Source organism: Amaranthus tricolor, chromosome 11, assembly GCF_026212465.1.
Source record: "Amaranthus tricolor cultivar Red isolate AtriRed21 chromosome 11, ASM2621246v1, whole genome shotgun sequence".
NCBI lineage: Eukaryota > Viridiplantae > Streptophyta > Magnoliopsida > Caryophyllales > Amaranthaceae > Amaranthus > Amaranthus tricolor.
The window spans coordinates 21,140,106-21,167,621 of NC_080057.1; the positions used below are offsets into that span (position 1 = coordinate 21,140,106).

Consider the following 27,516-nt stretch of genomic DNA (forward strand, 5'->3'; position numbering starts at 1 on the left):
CCCATCTATTCCAAACCATAGTGCACCTTTATTCACCTCTCCCTCGTTATCTCACTTTCTTGTTCATCCCTAAAACCCAAAACCCACTATCCAAACATACATCCCTTCTCCATCAACAACCTTAAAGACCAAAACTTTGAATTATAATGATCATGGAGATGAACATACCTCAATAACAGAGCTACTCAAATAAAACCCAATTACATCATTTTCATAAATTCTCTTCTTTTTTTGTAAATTTCCATTATTAGTAAAATGGGGGTACTCAATCTTCCATTAGTCATTTCTGTTCTTAAACCCCATAATTACAATCCCCATAAATTTTCTTCCTTTATATTTTGCCCAACTCACCATTTTTGTTTTAAACCACTTCAACGACGCTTTTTTGCGTCTTCAAGTCCTGGCGCTTCCACTTTGCAACAGAGTATTTCTGACAATGGTGACTCCAGTTCAGTCCCTTCTACTTCTTCTGTACCCACTTTTCAACAAGCTATTCAAAGACTTCAGGTTTGCTCTATGTTTTATGGTTTTGTATGTTTATGCATAATGCTAATCAGAATGGTTTGTTTTTGGAGCAAATTAGCTGATTTTCTATGAGGGGATTGTACCTTTTCATGATTTGGTGCAATTTTGTAGCTTGGGTTTATGGTTATCGACCGATTGTATGCAATTTGGTTTGGTAAAAGTATTGTTCTTGATGAAATTGTTTGGGTATTGTTTTGTTTTAAGTCCTTGATCAATATGAATTTACAATGGCAATTAAGATTGGATGGATCAATATGAATTTACAATGGCAATTAAGATTACATGGAGAAACTATATGATGTCTGTGTTTGTTAGGGACAGTGTTTGATTCACTGTAGCATACTAAGTTATTTCGGAGCAGTTAACTTGAAAATGTAGCTAACTTACTCAGTATCAGACCGAGCCTGCGTAACCAACTTCTCATCTAACTTTTTCTTGTATCATCCTCTCCAAATGATGCCCATTCGTCGATGCAATCATGACTTCCAGATAATTCGTAAGAATAATTTTGATTGCCAAGAATTACATGTAACTTCGAAGAAACGAATTTATCGAAATTTTTTGATCTCATATTGTGGTTTCATATGAAACACTATTGAATTTGCACTGCCTTGAACCTTGAAATCGAATACCATTCCCCATAAGTTTCACTGTGTAAGTCCACATTTTTTTAGCATAAGCTCATTTCAATGATACAAGAAATACAACAGATACATTCCCTCAATGATTTTCGAATACCCTTACTATTTTCAGCATTATCTGTTATGACTTTGACAATATTTTCTATTACAAACTTCATCAAGCCGGCAATGAAAGGTTATTTGTAACCTAACCTGAAACAAGTAACATAAACTTTTTTGAAATAGTATCACTTCGATGAATAGCCCATAAAGTTAATAGATGGTCTCTCTTTGGTTCTTTCCATTCATCGCTAACAACGGTGATCAATGATTCCACTGTCTTTCCTTGTACTCTGTGTAGGTTATAACTACCTCTGCAAAATAGATTTTTCTTATTGTAGTAGTATGGTTCTAAATTTATTAAGACCCAAAACTCAATTAACCACCTAAATTATGAATGGTGGGAATTTAGTAAGAACTGATGTATAACAAGTTTCGAGCATGGCTGAAAGGAAAAACTATGATGTACAAAAATCTAATGGAGCCTTGATTTTCAAATAATATGTTTTAAATCTATACTAGAAGTTGACTGAGAGGGCAAAAAACTCTGTTAAAGTTTTGCATGTATGCTCCTGAAACTTGTCTCTTCCTATAATTGATGCTTTTTAAGAATATCATCATTCCTCACTTCCGAAACATGTGCAATTTTTATTCTTTTTTTTTTTTTTATCATTTGAGTGCTTGGCCTTGTGTAGAGGTCACTACCATCGTGATAATTCGTGAGTTCGTTACCCTTCTTGAATAGTTTTTTGACATTTAACTTTTAATCATTGGAATTGATTTCTCTTAGTTGTAGATACTAGATAGTATTAGATACGACCACAAAACGAAGTATAATCATTACTTACGATAATCTCTTATGTTGACTTGTTTTGGTTCATATTGCTGACCCATATGTTAAGATTAGGTTTTGGCATTCATGTTGTTGAAATCCAGTCATGATAGGTGATCATCTCATTTCTTACTTTGTATGATACAGGAATATTGGGCTTCTGTTGGATGTGCAGTTATGCAATGTAGCAACACCGAGGTGATTATCTTAGTTTCTATACAAATAAAATTACCTCTCAGTTTGCATCATTTTGTTTAGTGTCTTTCAAATTTGGGTCCCTCTCATTTTGGTAGAAGATTGGCATGTGCCTATTCCTTATGATGACTTTTATTACTTGATTCAAATGTATTTTTTCTTCCAAATTATATCCCAAAAGGACAAATATATGTTAATACTTAATTTCTTTTTGGCATCACCTATATGACTTTATATTCCTTGATAAAGATGCTTCTTCCAAAGTGTTTCAAAAAGAAACGACTCTATAATCTCGTTGCTTTTGCTATCATTCTTGTGCTTGTAGGTTAGTATGTGTGCGTGTAGTTGTATATTTATATGAATATGTATTTGTATTTATGATCTTGTCTTGTACGAGTTCTTTGATGTGTATTATAATTTACATCTATGATTGTGGTGTATGTGATGCTGTCATAGATTGAGTGAGATTTGTTGTGCTGACAAACTTGGAATAAATCTGAGGTAGAATCAAATTGATCATAGATTATACAATCCGACAAATAAACTATAATATGAAAAAGTACTTAGTCTGTGGTCATAATTATTTATTTTAAAAGTTTAAAATTGTGATAAACAACTTCTTTAAATTTATGTATAAGGAATTAGGAGGGAAGGAATAAAATCAAGCATCTAATATTCGGTGTGCTTACACATTTGGGAGCCTTGAGCAGCTTTTACAGATCAATTCTCCTATTACATTATATGATCAATCCTTTGTACTTGCTAGTTGCTACTATCTCAATTGCTTTTACTTACATCTATACATTCCAGAATAGAAACCTACTGTTATATTGCGTAGATCATCACCTCTGCAACTTAGCAAGTCTTCCATTGCCAATAAGTACTGCCTTCGACTGTCCAGTCTATAACAAAAGGCGTTCACTATGTATCAAAGATATTTATTCAATTTGCACTTAATAAGATGGGGTTCTTCAAAAAATGTTGGAAGTGGTTCTTGTTTTGCATTTCCAGTCCTTGGTTTTATGTTCTGTTAAATGAGAACCAGTGCTAGCTATGTTAGGTAGATTCACTTTCTTGATTGTTTTTTTAGTGGACTTTTCCATCAGTCTGTTGACCATGCAACACTTGATCACTATCATTTAGTGGTTTCTGATCTCCTTTTTATGGATGAGACTTCAATCCACCCACAAACCAGATGAAAGTAATGAATGCTTTTTGCTATGATTTCTCTTATTTGTTGTAGTATAGAGGCTGACATAACTCTAAGAAGATTGTGCGGTTTTGAATCTATAATATGATTCGGATGATGGCTTGCTCTCCCTTCAGTCTTTACCTGTATTAAGTCGAAACTTAGAGACTAGTGTTTGTAACTTATCTCTGTGTCTTTATGATGGCTGGCCATCTCTGAATTTTCATGTTTATGTAGTTCATAGCTTCATGTATGGTTTTGAATGCCATGCTGCTGCAGTGAGGATCCAATTTCCCATTAGAACGAGATTACTAATGCTAGTTTCCGCTTCTACTTTGCTTGCTGATTAGTTGTTTGGTTCCCTTACAACCTTTTGGCTCCTTGAGTTTTCCAGGTTGGGGCTGGTACTATGAATCCCCTTACATATCTCAGGGTCCTAGGGCCAGAACCATGGAATGTCGCGTAAGTATCATCTGACAAAATTTGCAAAAGCTGATGTTGATCCTTATTTTCTTTATTTTTTAGTGTAGGAGCTATATCCATTTTTATTTAATTAATTTTCATATAAGCTATTTTTCCATCATTCATTATTTATGTTACTTCCTTTATTCATCTCTCGGTGCTAAGAGTTTTGTGAAATTATGCTTTGTCATGGAAGTTGCATTTGCTAATGTAGTTTGGTTTTTTTGCAAACCTTATTTTTCAAAAGCGCAAAGCGCACCAATGCGCAAAAGGTCCTTGAGCCTAGGCACAAAGCACATGGTGAAGGCACAAACTTTTTGTACGCATCTTTTGGCTAAAAAGCTTAAAAATAAATAACATGACATATATTTTATTATATCTTAAAAGCTTCAAAATACTCATTATCATTGGAGGAAAGTAACACTAGTTCAGCACAAAATGTCATAAGAAAGCATAGTTCTGAAAAAAAAGAAACAAAATTTAAAGCAAAGAGGAAGGTAAAGAAAGCAAAAATGGTTCTTGGAGCATGTAATGATTCGTGACACAAAATTACACCAACACTAATGCTCAAAATCACAATCTTCGTCCTCATTCATCTTCACCATCTCCTGTATAGTCTTCATCTCCACCAATATCCTCTTCATCCTCATTATCCTCCTCATAAACATTCTTAGGAAATAATTGTGGAGCGGAGCCACTTGGTATGTTTTTCCCTTTATCACTTCTGTAGTAAGGACCCACATTATTTCTCATTTTTAAAGTTTAAGTAAAATAACTTGGTATTGAGCAACGAAAGTTCTACAAACTTGCTCCAATGTCAAATTAAATAAGATAATTTGGATGCTATCTTTTTCCCCTGAACAAGCTTTGGCCCCTTGAATTGATTCCACTCTTGAGAAGTAACCATCTTAAATTTGCCTTTTGTTTATGTAATTTTACAAGAGTGATGAAGGATGTAGCAAATCTTGTAACCATAGGTCTGTCATCTGTGTAAATTTCCTTTATTTTTGAACTTTCTCATCGTGTTCACAAGTGAATTATGGGAAGTTGCTGCAGTTCTCTCTTTGGAGGAAGAACTAACAGAAATAAGGCCTTATTTGTTCTCTCTCTTTGTAAACATGTTAGATGTTAGGGCACTGCTATTTCTCTATCCCGCTTCTTTTTCCAAAATTCAGGAATATAATTAAAAAGTGAGAATAAAAACAACATACAAAAAGCATGAAAAGTGCGGTGCACATCAAGTGCAGCAGAGATGGCAGAGGCGCACACTACTTGTTTCTTGCTTCATCCTGCGTACTTGATCCCTTTTTCTGATCACTTGCTAGCGCCTCGCACCTTGACGCGCCTTAGACACTTTCTAAAACCAAGGATTTAGGGTCCAGTGGGTCGATTGCGGTCTTAGTTCACTTTGAGTTAAACTATATCAGATACCTACAGCGATAACGTCTGGTTAGGTTTTAATAAATGGTTAGGGGCACGTTGGGTATTTTTAACTAAATTCTCGGTTTGGGTCATACTTGGGTCGGGTGCATGATGATTATGGACCAAAAGTAATTGGACATATGTCGAGTCACTAATAACTACCAACTGGGACTCAGTTTGATTATAGATCACCACGTTTCGGTTCAATATATGGGCAGGTGCATGTCAATCTTTCTTTTATTGTCTTTCTTCATTCACCTATATCTCCTCTTCCCCTCTATCTTGTTCCTTTTTTCATTAATTAAATTAGATGTTTCTCACTGTTGTTGTCCCACTTGCCCTATTCTCTTACTAGTGGAGTGGGCACTGGGGACGTGAACCTTAAGATTTTTTTACTTGTTTTGTATCTCTTTTTCCCTTTCCTTTATATTAAAAATGATAATCAAATTGAATATGTTTCTTATAAAAAAGTAGTAATCGATTAACTTGGATTTTTAAAAGAGAGCATTTAATTTTTAATTAGGTAACTTTTTTATTGTTATATATTTCATTAAGAAATCCCCGCCCCAAAAATTTAACTTAAATCCTTAAAAAAGTTCCCATTGCCTACTAAAAGCCACGCCTTTGTTTTGCGTCAAGGCTTTAGGGACATTGGGTGCCTTGGTGTACCCCTTCATTGTGTCTTTTATAACTTAGGGTTATTCTTGCATCTTTGACATGGCATTTACTCTTAGAGTTGCATCTATGTCTGCTTTCAAATGATTTTTATTGACCATTATCTGTCCTGTAGGTTGCCCTAGCATATTGACATGAGTTTCTTTAAAGTTATGTAGAACCTAGCATTCGACCTGATGATAGTCGCTATGGAGAAAATCCAAACCGTCTTCAGCGCCACACACAATTTCAGGTAATGCTGCTATTAATGTATCCATAAGAAAAACAGAAGGTTTCATGAGCTTTTCTGTTTTGTCCTGTGGTGCTTAAGTCACGTTTTCATGTTTGGGGTACGATCTCAGGTTATTTTGAAGCCAGATCCTGGGAATTCCCAAGATCTTTTCATCCGGAGCTTATCTGCTTTAGGTATCAAATTCTTTCTTTGTTTCTCTTTATGTTGTTGATCTTTATCTTACTGTGCCTTTTTGCATGTCTGAGTCAATGTAGTCTTGCAGGTTTATTTTTGGTTGCATTCATGTCTTATTATATCTTTCTTCAACTGATGTATTTGTTTTGGTTCATAACTGTTTCGACTTTGGTGTTATTTGAAGGAAAGGTGGCATCAGCTGGTAGTCATTGATATCATTGAGAAGCATAACCACTATGGCTTTCTTTTAGCTTTACTGGACTTTATATGTGTCTCTTGTACTGTATTAACTTAAAGCTTTTGTTGAGTGCCTGTTACCCTGTCCAAAAATTAGCTGGAACTTATCTGGTTTCTCTTTTGAATGCTTTACGAAGTTGCCAAATGTGATCTTCCCCTTCTTCACCCTTCTTTCCTTGTAAGTTTTTTACGAGATTAAACCAATTTATAGCTGAATTATAAAGCTAATATTGAAACACAGAAGCAAAGACAATGGGGTCTGAGAGTTACTTGTTGCCTCGTTGGTTGTTCCTTGTTAGCTCCTGCTTATAGAATCTTTGGAAGGAAATCTCTCATGTATCCTCAAAATGTTTACCTTACACTAGCCTTAAAATTGGTATTGGGGACCAGATTTTGAGTATTTGGGCAACTCATCATAGAATCCTCTTCCCTTGGCTGTACAACTTGTCCACTAGCCATAATGCTCGTGTTGTCTTTTTTTATGTCTTCGAGGATACATGCCATTTTCTTGGTCTTTCTCCTTTAGACAGGGCCCTCTTGAAAAAGATTGCGAGTTCCATTCTTGAAAACTTTCATCCCTCCTCAAACTGTTATAAGATTTTCTTGATTCTTCAATTTTCTCATGCATTTCTTTCTATTCTGTTTTATGTCCGTTCCCCATAATTCACCACATTTCCTTTAGCCAATTTGATTTGAAAAGCTGAGGTTCCTTTAATGTTAGAGCTTTCTTGTAGCTTGTGGTTTTGGGAAAACTCGACACATCTTCTAAAAAAATCCCTCAATCATATATTAATCCACCGTTATGCATTGTGTATTACAACTTGGAATATATTGATTACTTGTTTTTATACTGTATATTTGCTAGGGATATTTGGTGCAAATTATTTAGCGTCGTTGGAGGGGACTAGACTGAACCTTCAACAATTGGAGCCTTTCTTCAAATGAGATATTTTGGTTTTGGATCTACGAGCCACCTTAGCCAGTTTTGGAGATGTTGCATCTTTTCCATTCTCCGGGCCATTTGTATAGAGAGAAATAGAAGAACTTTTAAGGATGAATTTCTTTCGTTAGATGTAGTTTGCAAGTGAGTCAAGTTCCTAGCCTTGCTTTAGTCAAAGGCTATAATGGTTTCTTATTGGAATATTCATTAGGAGATCTTTAAAGGAGTGATCGGAATTTCTTATTGAAATTTTTCTGATCTTCATAGATGCCTCATCCCTCTTCTTGTACCCTCTTATAGTTTTTAATAAATCTTATTCTTTATCGATTTTTTTTTGTGTCCAATGCTGCTGTAATTTCCATTGCACCACCTTACTCCTAGTAATCCTCTCGCACATATATTTCACTATTTCAGGTGTTGATGTCAATGATCATGATATACGTTTTGTTGAGGACAACTGGGAAAGTCCGGTAATCTTCTCCGACTCTTTTTTTGGTAGGAAAAACGGTACACGGGTCATAACTGTTAAAGGAGCTCTTAAGAAATCAATGGCATATCCTTATTACGCAGTTCTTACTTATGTTTATTGGTTGAATCATGGCGTTCTTTTCAGGAATGCCTCTTAACGCTTCTCATTGTTTTCTTAAAAACTTTTGGCTTTGCTTTCTAGGTTCTTGGTGCATGGGGATTGGGTTGGGAAGTTTGGATGGATGGAATGGAAGTCACTCAATTCACCTACTTCCAGCAGGTTATAATTCTGTCCTACTTTGTTTTTTAAAGTTGTTTATCATCACAAATGCACTCATTTGTTTTGAAACTTGAGTGGTCTACATGTTGTATACATCTTTTTATGTATGCATACGTATTTATACTTGCGTTAAACATCCATACTTAAAAAAGTTTCATGCACACATATATGTTTGGCTGTGGGTCCTGCCACCTGTGGCTTCGTATGTTTCCTAATACATTCGTATCTTCAAATTTAAATTTTTATGATAATGTTTGTTTTTTCTTTTTTCAGGCTGGAGGTCTTCAGTTGATGCCAGTTTCTGTTGAAATCACTTATGGTCTTGAGCGTATTCTCATGTTGCTTCAGGTCATTGTTGATCTGTTATTCATTTCACATCACCATTTCACCAATATTTCTGCTTAAGCTTGTCCATTACTGCAGGGAGTTGATCATTTTAAAAAAATCCAATATGCTGATGGGATCACATATGGAGAATTGTTTGCAGAGAATGAGTAAATAACTCCAATTTATTCTGTTTAATTTCTCACCTTTTGATCTGTTTGTCATGTATATTATCAATGGTTGGGTATTCTTTACTTTGAGTATCCCTGTCGAACATTCATGTTGCTCCAACATGAGTACTTTTATGTATAAACATAGCTATTTTTTGTCCAATTGGAAATACCAATGCAACATCACTTGTCATTTTTGGTGTTCAAACTTCTTATCACTGATGAAAAAGGCACTTATTGAGGAGTAGTGGGAGACATATATAACAAGGTTTCTAGTTACTTATCTTGTGCTCATCTTATCATGCCATTTTATATTACTAGTTGCATATATTGTTGCTCAGGTTGGTTTCGGTTTCTATTATAACTCCTATTGCTTTTATTTTCCTGGTCACAACTCACAACACCCGTTGTGTTGGAGTTTTCGACTCTGGAGGCTTTGATGTATGTTGCCTACCACGAGATAGCTAGGCTATATCTGTGAATGGGAGTGATGCTACAATTGTAAGCCTTTATTGGTGCATTATATGACAGTGACGTGGAGGATACATTTAAATCGTAGTTGGGTTCATGAAACTTTGAGTTCGTGACTTTAGTTTTGTCTTGTTAATTATGCCATTCCACCATTTGTTTTGTTTGGCGACATTTTCCATTTAATGTGAGACCTTTATTGGTGAAACAGTGCATCTCAAAAAACAAAGTTCTCCTATGTATATACTAAGTTTTCATAAAAGATTTTCCAAGGGGTTCATCTAAATCGATGGGCCCTTGTGCATCTACTTGGAAGGAAGAATCTTATGCTTAGGATATATAAGTGATGACAGTGTGCTACTAGGAGCTCTAAGATTCTACAACATTAGATCTCCACCATACATTTCCTCCTTTTTGGGTTCAAGTCCATTTATGCAACTAATCGTCTAAGCTTTATCTCTTCTTTCTCCCTACCACATTCAAATCGAGGCTACCTTTTATGCTGTAACAAATGCATCAATGATTGGTCATAGAGAGATACTGAACCTGTGAGTGAGCTTATCACTTGTTGCCTTATCTACTGTATCCATAAATGGGTATGAAAATGGCATTTGCTACCTTATTTTGTTAAATTAGTCTACAAGAATACCACTTTACACCTACGATATCAGACGCTACAGATTGCAGTTTGCAGGGGTTTTTGCAAATTAGGGATAATTTTTCTTGCCTGATTTTAGTGCTTTCCTGTTTCCTCCACATTTTTCGTTGTTATGTATATAATGAATTATACACTTCACTGCATTATTGTAGTCTTTTTATGTTATGCATCTTGGATGTTTTGATTTGTGCTATTGCTTTGAGTATGGATTTTGCATGTTCATTTTTGCAGGAAGGAAATGAGTGCGTATTATCTGGAGCATGCCACTGTTGATCAAATCCAGAAGCATTTTGATCTTTTTGAGGAGGAGGCTCGACATTTGCTTAAGTTGGGACTGCCCATTCCTGCGTATATCCCATAACCTTAACTACGAATAGCTATTACGTAATTCTTGATAGCGAATACTATCAGGCATCAGCCAAATTAACATACCTGTAAAATGTGCTAGGTATGATCAGCTTCTGAAGACGTCTCATGCTTTCAATATCTTAGATTCTAGAGGCTTTGTTGGTGTAACTGAACGTGCTCGTTATTTTGGTCGAATGCGTAGGTGAGTAATGTTTTCTCATCATCATTCTGTAGTTTTTGTGCCTTATTATTTCATACGGTTTTGAGTTTCAACGTCTTTCACATCCATGCCAGTACTCAATATTTTCTCCTGGCAAGTTCGGTATTGCTAAATAATAATGATAATAATAATAGTAATTATTATCATAATAATAATAACAATACTAACACTACTATTACTACTACTAATAATAATAATAACTGTTACTATTATTTATTTATCTATTTATATATATATATATATATATATATATATATATATATATATTTATTTATTTATTTATTTGTTTGTTTGTTTGTTTGTTTGTTTGTTTGTTTTCTTGGTCTGTTCTGGAAAGGGATGTGAGTTTTGCTCTATGCTTAGTTAGGAATAATCTTTTTAGTAGAGTTGCTTGGGAAGTTATCTCGACTCTTGTTTTTGATGTCTTTAGTTTTACATTGGTGGGTTATTCACGTTCTTCCATCCTATATGCCCTAAAAATAAAGAAAAGCAACAATAATCATTGTTGAACATATACCCCCCTTCATATGTGGGCTGGTTTTTCTTTTTAGTTTAAGGACATGAGAATATGCTTTTTATATTGATGGGCCTAAGATTTGTAGTTCTTTGGTTTTTGATTATAATGGAGCATAAATTGTGTACTTCTTATTTATGTGAAGTTAGATGTTTGCTAATACGGGTCAATCGAAAACAGCCTCTTTGTCATCACCAAAAAGGTTAAGGTTGCTTACAAACCAACAAGGGTAAGGTTGTGTACACCCGACCCCTCACCCCCGCCCCCCCCCTCCCCCCCTCCCCCCCCAAAGATGGGAGGCACTTATTGACATTGGAGTAATGGAAAGTTTGATTTTTAAACACATTAAAGGTAACTGGATCCCTTTTTTGATCAAATCGTCTATAATTGTTGCATATCTTTGTCCCATTGTTTTTTCTACGATGCTTTATTTAATTGTTGTGCTCTCAAATTAAGTATATATTTAGTTTTAGTATTTAGTTCTCTTTGTGTTGACTTTTTGCACACTGTATTAATTGTTTTGGTGCTATATAAGATAAAGTATAACAGCCAGTAGAGGGTTATAAGTCTCTCTTCTTATTTTTTTGGGTGGGTGTTTTTTTTTCGTTCCACCATGATTTATTAGTTTCGCGCACTATTGTCCTTCACATGATTATATCTTTGGTTATTACAATTTGAAAATTATTGTCAATCAGTTTAGCTCGTCAATGTGCTCAATTGTGGCTGAAGACAAGGGAGTCTCTTGGTCATCCTTTAGGTGTTGTTACGGAGCTTGGTCCTCTAACTTGCTCAAGAGAGGTCCTGAAGGCTGCGTTAGAAAAGGTTGGTTTTCTAGTGCAAATGTCTTGAAATCTGTCTCACCGACTGCTTTTATGTTCTCTAGTTGCAACCTTCTTCTTTGGTAGCTATTCCATGTTATTAGTTGATCACAACGCTGCTGAACAAAGTAAAAGTAATTATCTGCTAGTGGCTGGAATTAACCTCATACTAATTCAGGATCAATTCATTTGGTTACATCACTAATAGTTGTTGTAGTGTTGTTTATACCTGATTCTAGTTAAGTATACGGTCAAAAATCTCTGTGCGATGGACTTCACATATGGCCAGAATTTATAATGTTCTATCTGATGTCAAATGAAACCATGTAGCCGATCTCATATTGTGTGGATTAATTAAAGCTTTGGCATTGTTGTGTCAAGTAAAATAACATTTCTGAAGTCATGCTTACATCATCATTCTGCTGCTTTTTTATTTGGTGTACCTTTTGAGCAGAAGCGAGATCTTGCCTCCTGCTCTCTCTCCGAGACTCCGACTAGCTTGAATGATCAAAAGTCTATTTCCTGCTTTTATTTTTAGTTTTTACATGCAGTTTTTTAGGTGGCATATGCTATTACAAGGCTAGACTATACTGCTTGTAAATGATTGTAGATTAATTCTTGTACCCTTTTCAGGTGTCTGTCGAGCCAAGAATGTTTATTCTTGAAATTGGAACAGAAGAATTGCCGTCACATGATGTAGCTTATGCAACTGAGCAGGTTGCTTACTTTCTTAATTAGGTTATTGCTTCCTGAGAAAAGAGCTATGTTCATTACATCCCGAGTTTTCATCTTTGCGATATTTTCTCTGTACTTTACCTTGCAAAAGTTGCACCATTGCTGTTAAGGAGTAATATGAGCCAAATGTTACCGTGTAAATTTCATTCTTTTGTTGAACAAAAACAAAGAGTACACACATGCTGCTAGGAAGCAAAAGAGGTTATCTGCTGGGTTTGCTCGTGCTAGATTTCTATGCTATGTGCAGATGTGCACTCCTTTATCTACACTGATATCGGTTATAATTGCATTTCATAGTGGTCTTGTATGCCTCTGTCTCTTTACAGAAGTGCCCTGATTTACAATGTTATGCTCTCTCCAGCTGAAAGATCTCATTGTTCAATTGCTGGCAAAGCAAAGATTGAGTCATCTAGAAGTGCAAGCATTTGGTACGCCTCGGAGATTGGTGGTATGTCTTAACCTGATGTCTTATCTTTCCTTGAATACTTTCACATTTTGAGTCAGCAAAGTCCAAACCTATTTTATGTCAATTTTCATAGAGCGAGGATTCTCCTATGAGTGGGATCTGTGTTATATATAATTCGCCAGTTAATTCGTTTTTTAAATTCACAATTCGCTCAAAATGGTCCAAAAATAACCCAAAACCAATCGTAATTCGCTTTTTGCGATTCGCGATTTACGAGAAGATTAATGAATCATGCGACACTGAGCGAGATACACTAGGTATGATGATGATGATGATGAAGTATTCTTGATTCTTTATCACAATAGCCGATTTTGATTTTTATTTCATGAGAAGACTCCTATATGGACATTAGTTTTTAAGTACTCAAAGATGTCAATTATTTTGGAGTCCTATATGTTTCATATACTTCTAGTAAAGATGAATGAACATTAGGTATACCGAACCCTAATGATTAAGCAATTTGTGCTTTTATCATATATTTAATCTTATATAATGCAGAATATTAATTTTTTCTTGGTGTTTTGCACTTTATTTCACACTTTTCTTCATGCATATTTTTCTCATTCAGATCATCCTCCTCATCAATTAAAAATTGTGGTCAATGTTAAGAAGAAAATCCAAGTTAAGGAATATTTTTTTAATTAGAAAATTGAATATTAAGTCTTATTTTATTGCTTTGGCAGGTTTGCATTGATGGTTTATGTGCGAACCAAGTTGAGACTGAGATTGAGGTTCGAGGGCCCCCTGTATCCAAGGCGTTTGATGACCAAGGAAATCCAACCAAGGTACCTCATAATCACATAGTTTATATTTTAGTAGCTATTTTATCAATTTTGGATTTGCACAAAGTATATAGAATAGTTGCTGATTTTGGAAGTCTTGTAATCAAACAAAAAGTTGATGTGATGAAGCGAGGAAATAGTTCATCTAAATACAAATGTGAGTTTTCTTTGAGGACAACCTAATCAGGAAATTGTGAAAAATATCAAGGGATGCTTTTTGGATTCCTCAAACTGAGCCCAATTGACATCACCTTTGTTATCACTTGTTCTACTTTCTGCAAAAAAAGCTGCTTCATCTGCTTAATAAAATACACATGACACATTGTTATTGCTTCATTATTATTTAATGTTTTTTCCTCATTTCAAGCAACATGTTCTTTCTTAGCTTTGCATGGTCAACCAGGTTCTCCTAATATGATTTTTGTCGAGCTATGATATATTTTTTTTTAAATTTTACTTTTGATCTTTAAATAGGGATACTAGTACATGAACCCGTGCAATACACGAAGATTATTAGTATGATATTACATGTAGATGTAAATTATAATATTTCCATAAAAATGTAGTATCATTATAAATTGTTTATAACAATATAACTGATGTATATAATTTAAAAATTAATAAACTAAAATAAATAATTAAGTTCTTTATATTGAAAATATAATGTAGAGGTTTTGAAAACCTTTTTTGAATACAACAATTCCCAACTCGATGGCATAATTTATTATCCTTGTCACATGCATATTTTCAAACTATTTTGCTATTCATTCTAGAAACTACGACATAAAATAGACCGAATAAAGATTTAGGTTGGAACCATGCAAGTACGCAACACAGAATAATGATTGTCTTTGACTCTTCTATCACAAAACACAAAAATTGCTTTCTTTGAAAAGCAAAAGGGATTTTTGAGCTATCTGAAGGTGTGAGTATAATCCTTGGAATAAAACCTTATAACCAGTGTATGATACATATATACGTATAATCGTTTGTATAACCTGATCGCCAAGATGACTAACTACTAAGCAGTGCATAAAATATATGCAAATTTGTTAAAAATCATAATTAATTAATATTTTTGGGTTAATGACAACAATAATAATTTTCATGATTACTTATATCTTCGAATAAATTATGAAAAAAGTAAAAAACATTGATTTTTTTTTTTACGGTTTTAAAGATATTATAATATTTCTTAGGATATTCATATGAAAAAATATTTTATAAGATTTTATTAGCATATTTGAAGAGTTTAAAGAAATTATGATACTTTATTATTACAGATTTATGACTTTTTTGTATCAATTTTTAAAGTTACCTAATTTATGAATATTTTTGCAAATTACTACCAATGAAAACCGGTCTTTTGTAAGGCCTTTGAGAGTTTGCCAATTTTCAATTTATAGTAAAATTATTATATTGTATGATGTATGATATGATATGGATTCTTGTATCTATCAAATAAATTATTTGATCCTTTTAATTCTTGGCTTATTTCTTCACAGGCTATCGAGGGTTTTTGCCGTAGATACAATATTTCTCTCGACTCCATATACGAAAAAGTAGATGGTAATGTTTGCTTGCAGATTAGTAATATTTGGACCTTTCTTATAGAATCTTGTTACAGTGAGAAGCATGATATTCAAATGCATAAAGGGTAAGAGACGATGGTTTCAGTATTGTAAATTGAGAAGCTGTTCAGTTAGAGCTGCACTCAGGCTTGACTCTTTTGGCAAACACCTAATTTACTATACAAGGGATGGTGGTATTTTACAACATCCCTCTGCTCATCTGCACCCCCTTAACTCAATTCATTAGGAGGAAAAATCTAAAAGAAAGATGTTTCCTGTTGTGCTCTGGGCTCTGGCTAATTGAGCTGGATTGGTCTTTCTACACCTCCCATGTATAGCTACAATCGTTGCTGTTCATCTTAGGCCAAAAGATAGTAAATGCTACAATTTCAAATGATTTTTGTTTCACTTCTTTTTCCAAATTGTGCTGATCTTCATGTTGTTCTCGTTCAGGAAAGACCCAATATGTATATGCTTGTGTCATAGAGCCTTCCCGATGTGCTTTGGAGGTTCAACTGCTACATTAAGACTGATGCTTTTCCGTGTTCGTTGCATAGGAATACACATGTCTTAGACACTAAGCTGAGATTTTTGACCATTAGGTGTTAGCTGAGGATCTCCCTAGTACCATTTCCAAGCTGTCATTTCCAAAATCAATGCGTTGGAACTCTCAGGTTTCTGTTTTCCTTCTTTTAATGCGTTTTCTTTTGTACTTTATTTTGTTACCTGGGCATGTTTTCTCATATTCCAGTACCTCAAAATTGTTAAATAAATAATTTTGTCCATTTTCTTTGATCTCTATGATTGTTTTGTCTTTTGTGGTTCGTTTTTAATTCAACTCTGTTTTGTGCGATGAAGTAATTTATTATTTTATTTTGCGCATTTAACACTTGCACTAAATATTACTGCTATTAATTATATTATCTCTCCTTAATATACTTGTTTTGTCGAATAAGAGAATTTGTCCGAGTAAAACAGTTGTTCAGTGATGTTTCCCTAAGTGCCTTTGACTTCTTGTGTCAGTCGCCATTTATACTTTGGTTTAGTCAACATGCTAAATGAGATGTCTCTTTGATATTTATGGCTACTTGAAGAGTGATGTTGTGATTTTTTTTAATAATACAGAGTGGAGATCCACATCTAACACCTTCACTTCCCAGTTTATGGCTAAATTCTTTAGTCACATGTTTTTTCTTACTAGCTTACTTCTATTTTCCCTTCATCTTCTTGTGCTAGGCATTATTATAGAACATTTATTTGAATAAGATCTTATAGTACGATTTTATCTTTAATGATATTCACTATTTCTTCATTGTTGTAGAATTTCTATGGCTACTTTGAACAATCTTCACGTTCTTTGTTGATAGGTGTTGTTCAGTAGACCAATTCGTTGGATTATGGCTCTTCATGGTGATGCTATTGTTCCATTTACGTTTGCTGGGGTTTTCAGGTAATTAAATTCGCTTTATACTACATTTTAAGAGGTGTCTCTTTTTGTCCCTTTTCCTTAAAAGTTGCAGCGTTTTTCATCTTGATACCCTATTGGACCTCTTAGGTTGGCCTATTTCAAAATATTCATGATTCAAAATGCATTAAAAATTTTCATTTAGCAACAAGCTTCTTATATGGATTGCGGGTGTGCAAGCATTCTATGCTGTGTGTGGATTCTGAAATTAAAGTTTTGTAATAATTAGTACCATCCTCTTTCTATATTGTTTGTTTTCATTTTTTCATGATGTGTCATGTACTTCATTCTAAGCAAGCATGTGAAGGAGTCAATAGAGAGAGAGCTAGTCTGATAACTGTTTGTCTCAGATAATTATAAGTTTGTTTGTGTTGAATTCTAATTTGAAGAGGTTGTTGTTTCTTACAAACTCTTATTTGATATCTTATATTTGAGTCCAATAACTCATGATTTAAGATTTTATTGGACTATTTCAAATATTAATCTCAAATATGAATTTAAAAAAAAATTAAATTTGAACTATAAAATTTTACATTTTAGATGATTGAATTTTTCTTTCCTAATTTCTTTTAGTAAAATGATGATGGGTAAAAATTATGGGTATATGTATATATATATATGTATATATGTATATATATATATATGTATGTATATATATATATATATATATATATGTATATATATATATATATATATATATATATATATGTATATATATATATGTATATATATATATATATATGTGTATGTATATATATATATATATATATATATATATATATATATATATATATATATATATATATATATATGTATATATATATATATATATGTATATATATGTATATATATATATATATATATATATGTATATATATATATATATATGTATATATATATATATATGCATATATATATATATATATGTATGTATATGTATATATATGTATATATATATATATATGTATATATATATGTATATATATATATATATATATGTATATATATATATATATGTATATATATATATATGTGTGTATATATATATATATATATATATATATATATATATATTACTGCTAAAGGCTTGCTGATTCTTTAATTGAACATGTATTTACAATTTCTTTGTAGTGGAAATTTATCTTATGGTCTTCGGAATACACCTTTTGCTACTGTCAAGGTATGTATCCTCACACTCATAATGGCTACATGGTTGCTTTACATACAGTTATGTTTTCCCATTACCTATTGTTACTATATGATAGAAATCCTCAATTTCAAAAACCTGGGTGTTTTTCTAGTTTCTCCATTGTGATGTTAGCAAAACACCAACTGTCAAGGTAATCTGTCATGACATGAAACATTTTCAGGTGGAAAGTGCAGAATCTTACGCTGCTGTGATGGAGAAGGCTGGCATATCTGTTGGCATCGAGGTAATTTATAATCAAATGGATCTCTGATAAGTTACACAATTATGAGTTATGACAATACATCTTGTTTTTCATGAGTTATGATATGTATTTAACTCTGGATAGTTTTTTTAAGACACAATAGTTTTTATCTACAGGAACGTAAAAAATTGATATCAGAGAATGCAACCGCTTTAGCTGAAAGTGTCAATGGACATGTAATAATGCCTAGTGGATTATTGGACGAGGTACTTTTGGTGTTAAGTATTCAACGAGCTGTGCTGTAGTGTTGTCTGCTTCAATTTGAGTATTGAAATAGATTCTTCTCTTTGGTTTGCTGTATTCAGGTTGTGAATCTGATTGAAGCACCTTCCCCAATATTGGGAAAGTTCGACAAGTCCTTCCTGATGCTTCCAAAAGATCTTCTAACAATGGTTGGCTATACATTTTGTTTATCGTTTCTCTTTTGGAATATTTTTATTAGAGTATCTCGCATATGATATTATCTTGCCTAGATCTTAATGTCTCATTTTCTAAATATTTGAGGTAGCTTTCTAATTTTCTATATAACTTGAACGACAATAAAGGATTTGACATCACTGTTGTAAAAATTGATTGACGATATGGAACCCATATTGATTGAGGATATGGAACCCATGGTTAATTATAATTTTTTTTTTTTGAAAATATAAGACTACAAGAAAAAAAACAAAATTATAAGTAGATAGAGTGCTGCTGCAGTTTGCACCCGTGTGCAAGATTATGAGCAGGTAGTAGGATGATTAGCACTCCACTTTAAGGATATAACATAACTTGAAAATGGCCAACAAGGAGTTTTAGGCGAGTGAGACGAGATGGAGCTTTCATTCTTAGAGCATGTAGATGGACATTGTCGTTTTCCAATATTTTTTTTATGTGATGATCCAGGTTATGCAAAAGCATCAGAAATACTTTGGAATTGCTGATAATAGTGGACGATTGTTGCCATACTTCATTGCGGTGAGACTCATTCTTGTGTACACTCCAGTATTCTTTGGTGCTGAGTTTGTACGTAGGATAGATCTCAGTAATAATCTATTATTACCTTGGGTTGATTTCAGGTGGCAAATGGAGATATTGATGTGGGTGTTGTGAGGAAAGGGAACGAAGCAGTTCTAAGGTGTTTACAAGCTCGCTTGCTTGAATTCATGCATATAAGATCTATCTGCTTTCCTGTTTGCATGCTCTTCATGGACCCTTTCCGTTAGCATGGTTGAATCATCTTGAATTTCCTCTTAAATTTACGTATATTTGACTTGGTTGTTTTGTAGTGTTATTTCTTCAGAAGTTGGTGTTTTTGCCTGAGGATTGAAGGTTTTTTTTTTATGTTTTCTCCTCCAATGTAGTTGAATAGGAATAACAAGGATATATAGGATTCTTTCGTCAATTTGGTTATAGGAATAACAAGCATATGTGGGCGGTGGGCCTGTGGGGTTCTTTTATCACTCATTTATCCGAAAGTGGATAATGATCTACTTTATGGTGTATGTTTTTTAAAACAATTGTTTCCTTTTCTTGAGGTTGGTATTACTCAATCGTGATTACGTTCATTGTTCCATTACTTAGACATTGCATATTTTCCGCTACCTTTATTTTCTTCTATGAAATTCTTGTCATCTAAATTAGCAAGCATATTCTTGTAGAGCACGCTATGAAGATGCAAAGTTCTTTTATGAGACAGATACAAGAAAGAAATTTTCGGAGTTTAGAGGGCAACTTAATGGAATCCTTTTCCAAGTAAGTTGATGTATTATATTGATCATTTCTCACATCTTCATAAGGGCAGTCGTTTATCGTCCCGATCTAGGGTTTTGTTTATATATAATACAATAAAAGTCTTGATCTAGCAAAATACATTTGCTGTTCTGCGTATATTGTAAAGTTTTCTTTTTGACTTAATGGTGTGTGATCTGTGGGTCTGTCTCGAGCCGAGGGACTGTTTGGTCGCACTCTCCTTTATGGGTATGAGTTGCCACCTTCCTTCCCTCTCGAGACCTTGATCATAGTTTTTTCCTATGAGCAGGATACACTTGGTAAGATGATGATGATGATGATGATGATGGTGTGTGATATGAGCTTTTGTGACATATCAATAACTTGTAGAGTCTCGTGTTTCTGAGCTTTTGTGTGATTAATATTAAATTTATTTTTCATCACATTTTCTATTCGATTTTTGTTGTGTGCCGGTGCTTTTTTAACACGATATTGATATGCTTTTTTCTCTCAAAGTTTGTCAATTAACTGTAAAATGGATCATTGTAAGCTTCTTCAAATGTGAAACTTTTTCTGAGTTAAATACCATGATGTTCTACTTTCCCAAGAATAAAGATCTTATTTTGATGAAATGAGTTTACAACTGCTGGCTTTGATGGCTCATACTTAGAATTTGTGTAAATAGGAAAAGCTAGGAACAATGCTGGATAAAATGACCCGTGTTGAGGCTATTGTTCCCAAATTAGCCTCGTACTTGGGTTTTGACTCGGAACTGCTTCAGACGATACATGAAGCTGCATCACTTGCCATGTCCGATCTTTCCACTGCTGTGGTGACTGAATTTACATCTCTAGCAGGAATAATGGCCCGGCATTATGCTTTAAGAGATGGCTACTCAGAGCAGGTTAAAATTTGATCTATAAGGCTTATCTTTCTATCTTCTTATTGGCAGCTTTTTAAGTTTTCCATCCTCGTTCGTTTTTTCTACTTTGGATATTTAACTTTTAAACTATCCTTCAACTTCTTGTGCGACAGTGGAAACAGGGATCGAAAAACAATGACGGAAAGCAATAAAGATTCAAACAAACAACAAAGAAAAAACACACCGAGAAACTTAACGTGGTTCACTATCAATGTGATAGCTACATCCACCGACACCGAGAATAAACTTTTCACTATAAACTGGAAGATTACAAGATGAACACGAGACACCACAACAATGGCTCTCCAAGCTTTTCTCTCTTAGTTTCTCACTTTGTGTTTTGCATCACATACCCTAATTCTAATAACAAGAGGGCTTTATATAGTATACTACTTACTAAAAGAAATTAGGTTAAGAATTACAAAGATAACCGGCCAAAATAAAGAGTAACTACCAACAAACGACCCACGAAAAACGTGCAGCATTTGCGGTCGAGTCGGCTTTTGGCCTTGATCCCCAGACCGCCGACTCGGCTGTACCCTCTGGAAAAACGTGTCAGTTGGGCAGATTCTACCGCCGAGTCGGCTCTATCTTCTGGAAAACTCATTAAAACAGCAATGAACAGCCGGCTCGTCTCTCTTCTTGGCCCACCAAAAGCCGACTAGGCTTCTAGCTACTAAGACACCCATTCATCTTCAACCGGTCTTAGACTCGGTTCGAGTCACAAAACCCAACAATCTCCACCTTGACACATGTAAGACGATTCCCAATGGACAATTTCAGCCCTCTACTCTCACTCATATGACAATGCCTATCCCAAACCGTCATCTCCTGGTGACAAGTAGAAGCACTAACAGCGAAACTAAGCAGCGTAACACCCTAAAAGACATACAGGGATTTCACCTTGACACTCTTAAGTATCAAATCCGAACCCTTAAAGACATTCACTTCCCCATTTCTAAACTCACCCTCCTGCCCCAAATCATCTAAGGTCCCAAGCGATATCAAGTTTTTCCCCAATGCAGGAACATGCCTCACCTTAGTCAAAGTAACCCTTCTCCCATCTCTAGTCCGAAGTCTCATGGAATCAATACTTACTACTTCACATAGAGTACTGTTAGCAACCGTAACTGAAGCCCCAAAACAAGAATCATAAGTATCAAACCAATCCCGATGAGGACTCATATGGAACGAACTACCAGAATCAAGAATCCAGCTATCAACCAAATCACTAGACTCAACACAACTAACAATGCTAAATCTTCCTCCGAATCATAGCTCTTATTCTGTTTACTTTCGACTACTGTGGCCTGAGATTTATTCTTTAATTTTTGGACGTTTAGACCTAAAATGTCTTGGTTCCTGACAGTAATAACATATTATGGTCCTAGTGTTGCTAGACCCATCTGTACTAGCACCGTTATTGTTGTTAGACCTCTTTTTCTTTCTGGAATTTTTACCCGACCTAACAACTAACCCACTGCCATAATTCTCATTATCACCAGTCGCCTTTTGACGCAACTCCTTAGTATAAAGTGCTGCCTTCACTTCCTCTAGGGTCAACGAGTCTTTGCCAACCACAAAAGACTCTACAAAGTTCTCATAACTATTCGGTAGAGAAACACGCAATATTAACGCTGCATCCTCATCATCTATCTTAACTTCTAAATTACGCAAATCTAGTAAAACATAATTAAGATATTCTAGATGATCCCTTAATGGCGTACCTGACTACATCTTGAGGCTAAACAACCGTTTTTCCAGTAACAATTTGTTGGTTAACGATTTTGTCATGTACAATGACTCTAATTTTAACCATAATTCTGCGGCCGTCTCCTGATCAGCAACCTCCCTGATGATATGATCATCAAGACTTAGCAAGATGGTAGAATGAGTCTTCTCTTCCATCACTACTAACTGTTCATCAGTCCATCTGTCTCCAAATCCCGATGTAGACGTCGCACTCTTCGGGATCAACGGACGCCAAATCTGCAACTGCTTTAATAACGCCTTCATCTTAATCTTCCATAGCCCAAAGCTATTCTTCCCATTAAATTTCTCAATCCTTATTGTAGGATCTCCTACCATTGTTTCCCTCAAAAAACTCTTCCTAGGATTAAATCTGAGCTCTTGATGCCAATTGTTATACGACAGCGGAAGCAAGGATGGAAAAACAATAACGGAAAGCAATAAAGATTCAAACAAAAAACAAAGAAAAAACACACCGAGAAATTTAACGTGGCTCACTATCAATGTGATAGCTATATCCACCGGCACCGAGAATAAACTTTTCACTATAAACTGGAAGATTACAAGATGAACACGAGACACCACAACAATGGCTCTCCAAGCTTTTCTCTCTTAGTTTCTCACTTTGTGTTTTGCATCACATACCCGAATTCTAATAACAAGAGGGCTTTATATAGTATACCACTTACTAAAAGAAATTAGGATAAGAATTACTAAGATTACCGGCCAAAATAAAGAGTAACTGCAACAAACGACCCACAAAATACGTGTAGCAACTGCCGTCGAGTCGGCTTTTGGCCTTGACCCCCAGACCGCCGACTTGGCTGTACCCTCTGGAAAAACGTGTCATTTGGGCAGCTTCTACCGCCGAGTCGGCCGTGCTCCAAGTCCCCTAGCCGCCGAGTCGGCTCTATCTTCTGGAAAACTCATTTAAAACAGCAATGAACAGCCGGCTCGTCTCTCATCTTGGCCCACCAAAAGCCAACTAGTCTTCTAGCTACTAAGACAACCATTCATCTTCAACCGGTCTTAGACTCGGTTCGAGTCACAAAACCCAACACAACTCTCACATAAGACAAGAAGATCAAGTAGATCTTGTACTTCTGATAAATTGTCAATTTTGAGATTTTTTTGTTTTTGAAATATTAGTTTATCAAAGTGCTTTTGGTTGGTTGCCTACATATTTGTTGTTACAGTTGTCTTGGCCGTCGATTAACAAGGTCAAAGCGGTCTACCGTCCAAGGCTCCAAATATTTTTTTTAAGGCCCAAAAGATTTATCTTCATGTATATGAGTGATATTAATTTGAATTAAAATTTAGATATAATTTACCTTTTTTATTGCTAAGTAATAGGAGTATGAGTTATTAGTGATTTTTTTATAAAGTAGTTCAAATATCAACAATAAAAAATAAAAATGTATTATATTATTCATTACACCTTAAGTTTTTAGGAGCCCTTTTTATCTTTTGCTTTGGGGCTCAAAAATGAACGGGATGCCTGGTAAATTGATAAGCTATTCCTTGTCCTTTAACTTTCTCATTTCAATGTTCATACTTTGCGACAGATTGCAGATGCTTTATTCGAGATTACGCTTCCTAGAAATTCAGGAGATATACTTCCAAAATCAGATGCTGGAAATGTTCTTGCAATAGCCGACAGGTGCATAGCTAATTATTTTTAACACTTCCAGTTTCTTGTCAATTTGGAATCTGTATCATTCTGTTATTTAATGTTGCAGACTGGACAGCCTTGTTGGTCTATTTGGGGCAGGTTGTCAGCCTACTTCGACAAACGACCCGTTTGGTCTGCGGAGAATATCATATGGCCTTGTAAGATTATAAACCCTGGTAGTAATAAGATATTAGCAATTATATCGAAGTCATTTTGTTTCTTCTGTATGGCAGGTGCAACTGTTGGTAGAAAATAATAAAGATTTAGACTTGCGAAATTCTCTAGAGCTCGCTGCTGAGGTCCAACCTTTCAAAGTTGATAGCAGTACACTAGATGATGTAAGTTTAGATTTTCTCGAGCTCGCTGCTAAATTCTTTTATGGTAATATTAATCTCTAATGTTATGGTGTTTAATGGCTATTTTCGATTTAGAACTCTGTCCAAGCATGCCCATAAGCTTCCCTGTTCAAATATTAACACAAGATGAGGTTTGATGATATTTTGTTTATCGAAATCAAAATGCTACTTTGGATTGAGGGGGTTCTGTCGGACCTGAAAATGGGAGTAAAACTGAACCGAATTGGATTTTGAACCGAATCAACTTGAAAAAGACTAGGTAAGCACGAGATTCGGTTGGCTATATCATATCCGATCCGAGCAGCCGAATGCTAGAGGTGTTCATAACAGATCCGATGACCCAAATCTTACTCAACCTTGTAACTAGATCCAATTTGACCTGACTTAAAAATGATTTACAATTATGTAAAAACAATATGGACACAAAATCTGATATGAAACCGACCCCAAACACCTAACCTGAAATCAGCCCGATGACCTGAATGAACACCTCTACCGAATGCCCACCTCTATTTGTGGCTATACTTGAATCATAAAATCATATGATACTACTATTCAATTCACAATTTTTAGTTTTAACAACTATGCTTTATAAGGTGGGGCATTACAAAACGGAAGCTGATATGTTGTCACTTGATCTTACTGCTTCATCTTCTCGACGAGTGCATTTTGGAAGACTTCCTGAATTATATTTGCTCGATGATTATGACCTTTTAATTGTCATCTCATTCTTTGTTCTCGCTTATTTGCATTAAGTTCTGTATCCTTTTTTACAGGCACAACAATTTGTAACACGGAGACTGGAGCAATATCTGGTGCGTATAGTTACTGTCAAATTTCTATTATGGCAGATTGTTTTCAGTCCTATTTGGGGTTGGCATCAAATTGTTTCACTTGGGATGGAAAAAAAGTTAACGAAGGAAAATATAATGAAAGATCCCGACTCTGTAGCAAAGATAACAACAGACAGTTTCAAATTGATTCATTTATTTGGACTTTGATTAATCAATAATTTTCGTACGAGTGGGTCACAATTGCTCTTGTGTGTTTGGCGCTTCTTGATTGCAGGTTGACAAGGGGATAAACCCAGAAGTTGTGCGGTCTGTCCTCTTAGAGCGTGCTAATCGGCCCTGCCTGGCAGCAAAATCAGCTGTAAAGGTTTGTTCTTTCTGATATCCGATTTTCCTCTTGTTTTCATTTTAATTATTATGTTTTTAAGGTTTGTCCTCTTAGTGTCGTTTATTAAGATGAGAACTCGTTGTTTCAGATGGAGGCTTTGTTCTATAAAGATCTCCTTCCGAGGGTTATTGAAGCATATTCTCGACCAACAAGAATTGTTCGAGGAAAGGATTTAGACGTCAACCTAGAGGTTTGGTGTATTTCCGCCCAATAGAAATGATCGATAGTCAAGTAATTCATCTTTGTGTAAAAGTAGTTGCCTTTTTACTAAGCAATCATTTTTTTGCGCTCGAATTTGTAAATCAGGTAAACGAAGGAGCTTTTGAGATGATGGAAGAGAAAGTTTTGTGGAATGCTTTCTTGTCAGTAAGCAAACGAATTCATCATGGTAACTTGTTTCATGCTTTCCTTGTAAATTCAAAGCCAAAAAATATAGTCGAGATTTCAAACTTTTTAGATGCCGACACTCAACACAAATACATGAGCTTTTGAGCATACACCATTCTTCCACGTACCGACCAAAACAACAATGTCAAAATCTTAAGACCGAAGAACCTTTGGAGATATTACTTAATGATAATGTTTACCGCCTCTCGTTGAGCAGATATTGAAATCGACGACTTTGTAGAAGCGTCCTCAGAATTAGTACAACCACTTGCGGATTTCTTCGATAATGTATTTGTAATGGTGGTATGTTTCGGTTCTGAACAATTAGCAACGATATCAAAATGTACATACATGAAATGTTAACAGCATATATATGTATGGAAATTGCAGGAAGATGAAAGGGTTAGGAATAATCGGCTTGCGCTACTTAACAAAATTGCAGATCTTCCGAAGGGGATTGCGGACCTCTCTGCTTTGCCTGGATTTTGAAAATTCTCTAAAACTTATTCTTTTGTAAAGTTATTTTTTACGAAATGAGGAAATAATAAGAGCTGTCTGTAAAACCATTGTTTTAGATCTTATTATGTTTTCGGTTGTATCATTCATACTTATTACTATTATCAACATGAGAATTTTCTTTTGGCATAGTATTAGGAACTATAATGGATGGTTACAGGACTCTTACTTTTTGGGGTTAAATTGACCATATTCCTCTAATCCTCTCTTTGAATGGAGTACGGATATGGATTATCCTTCACCTTTCCTCACTCAGACCCTGTTTTTGAGCGGATATTAGGTTGATGATTTTGGTTGGAAGGACTATTCTATTGAAGATACCACTTTGGAATTTTTATGACTTCCTAAATGGGTGGTGTTATTAAAAACGTGAGTTTCATATTAAAAGGAAGGTTGCAACAAAACGTTTTTCAAGCACAACCGAAATTTATAATAAGGATGAAAGAAAAAGCTCTCAACAACTAGGCTAATGCAAGATTCTCATAATCTTAAGTCTCTTAAAATACAAGATTACAATCAAATAATTAACTTCATATAAATGAACTAGATATCTCAGATAGCTTCACATTGGTAAGGATCTGATTTTTGTAGTGGTGTACTCTCACCAGCTTATGTTTTAGCTACACATGACTTACGAGTCGAGTGAAGACACAGCCTGATAAGAACCGATTTGAAGTAATGTAATATGTTGGTTAGCGGGTGCCACTCTAACTCCAATCTTCAC

General features: G+C 34.7%; 1 protein-coding gene across 3 annotated transcripts; it reads left to right on the forward strand.

The window, feature by feature from the left end:
• On the forward strand, positions 1–26,919 carry LOC130827520 (glycine--tRNA ligase, chloroplastic/mitochondrial 2). Of its 3 annotated transcripts, none has more exons than XM_057693256.1 (36): positions 1–507; positions 2,185–2,235; positions 3,816–3,883; positions 6,131–6,212; positions 6,322–6,385; positions 7,978–8,033; positions 8,234–8,311; positions 8,585–8,659; positions 8,735–8,805; positions 10,163–10,279; positions 10,380–10,481; positions 11,709–11,835; positions 12,465–12,548; positions 12,928–13,014; positions 13,716–13,817; positions 15,320–15,383; positions 15,839–15,894; positions 15,988–16,059; positions 16,753–16,835; positions 17,982–18,030; positions 18,221–18,283; positions 18,418–18,507; positions 18,607–18,693; positions 19,187–19,258; positions 19,360–19,418; positions 19,942–20,035; positions 20,697–20,915; positions 24,248–24,342; positions 24,422–24,512; positions 24,588–24,692; positions 25,487–25,525; positions 25,779–25,868; positions 25,978–26,079; positions 26,196–26,277; positions 26,494–26,579; positions 26,667–26,919. In XM_057693256.1, exons 1-36 carry the CDS (start codon positions 256–258, stop codon positions 26,763–26,765), a joined length of 3,213 nt encoding a protein of 1,070 aa, XP_057549239.1. In that variant the 5' UTR covers positions 1–255; the 3' UTR covers positions 26,766–26,919. The 3 variants fall into 3 exon arrangements, with proteins under 3 accessions (XP_057549239.1, XP_057549240.1, XP_057549241.1); XM_057693258.1 differs by having other exon boundaries at positions 493–507; positions 6,139–6,212; XM_057693257.1 differs by lacking the exon at positions 3,816–3,883.
• Positions 26,920–27,516: the final 597 nt, after the last annotated feature.

What these genes read in the sequence shown, in the direction of transcription:
- LOC130827520 (XM_057693256.1), top strand. Translation starts at nt 256, where the DNA reads ATGGGGGTACTCAATCTTCCATTAGTCATTTCTGTTCTTAAACCCCAT. An exon ending in TATTTTGGTCGAATGCGTAG is followed by an intron (nt 10,482 to 11,708) that starts GTGAGTAATGTT and finishes ATTGTCAATCAG; the next exon opens with TTTAGCTCGTCAATGTGCTC. An exon ending in CTTCCCGATGTGCTTTGGAG is followed by an intron (nt 15,895 to 15,987) that starts GTTCAACTGCTA and finishes TTTGACCATTAG; the next exon opens with GTGTTAGCTGAGGATCTCCC.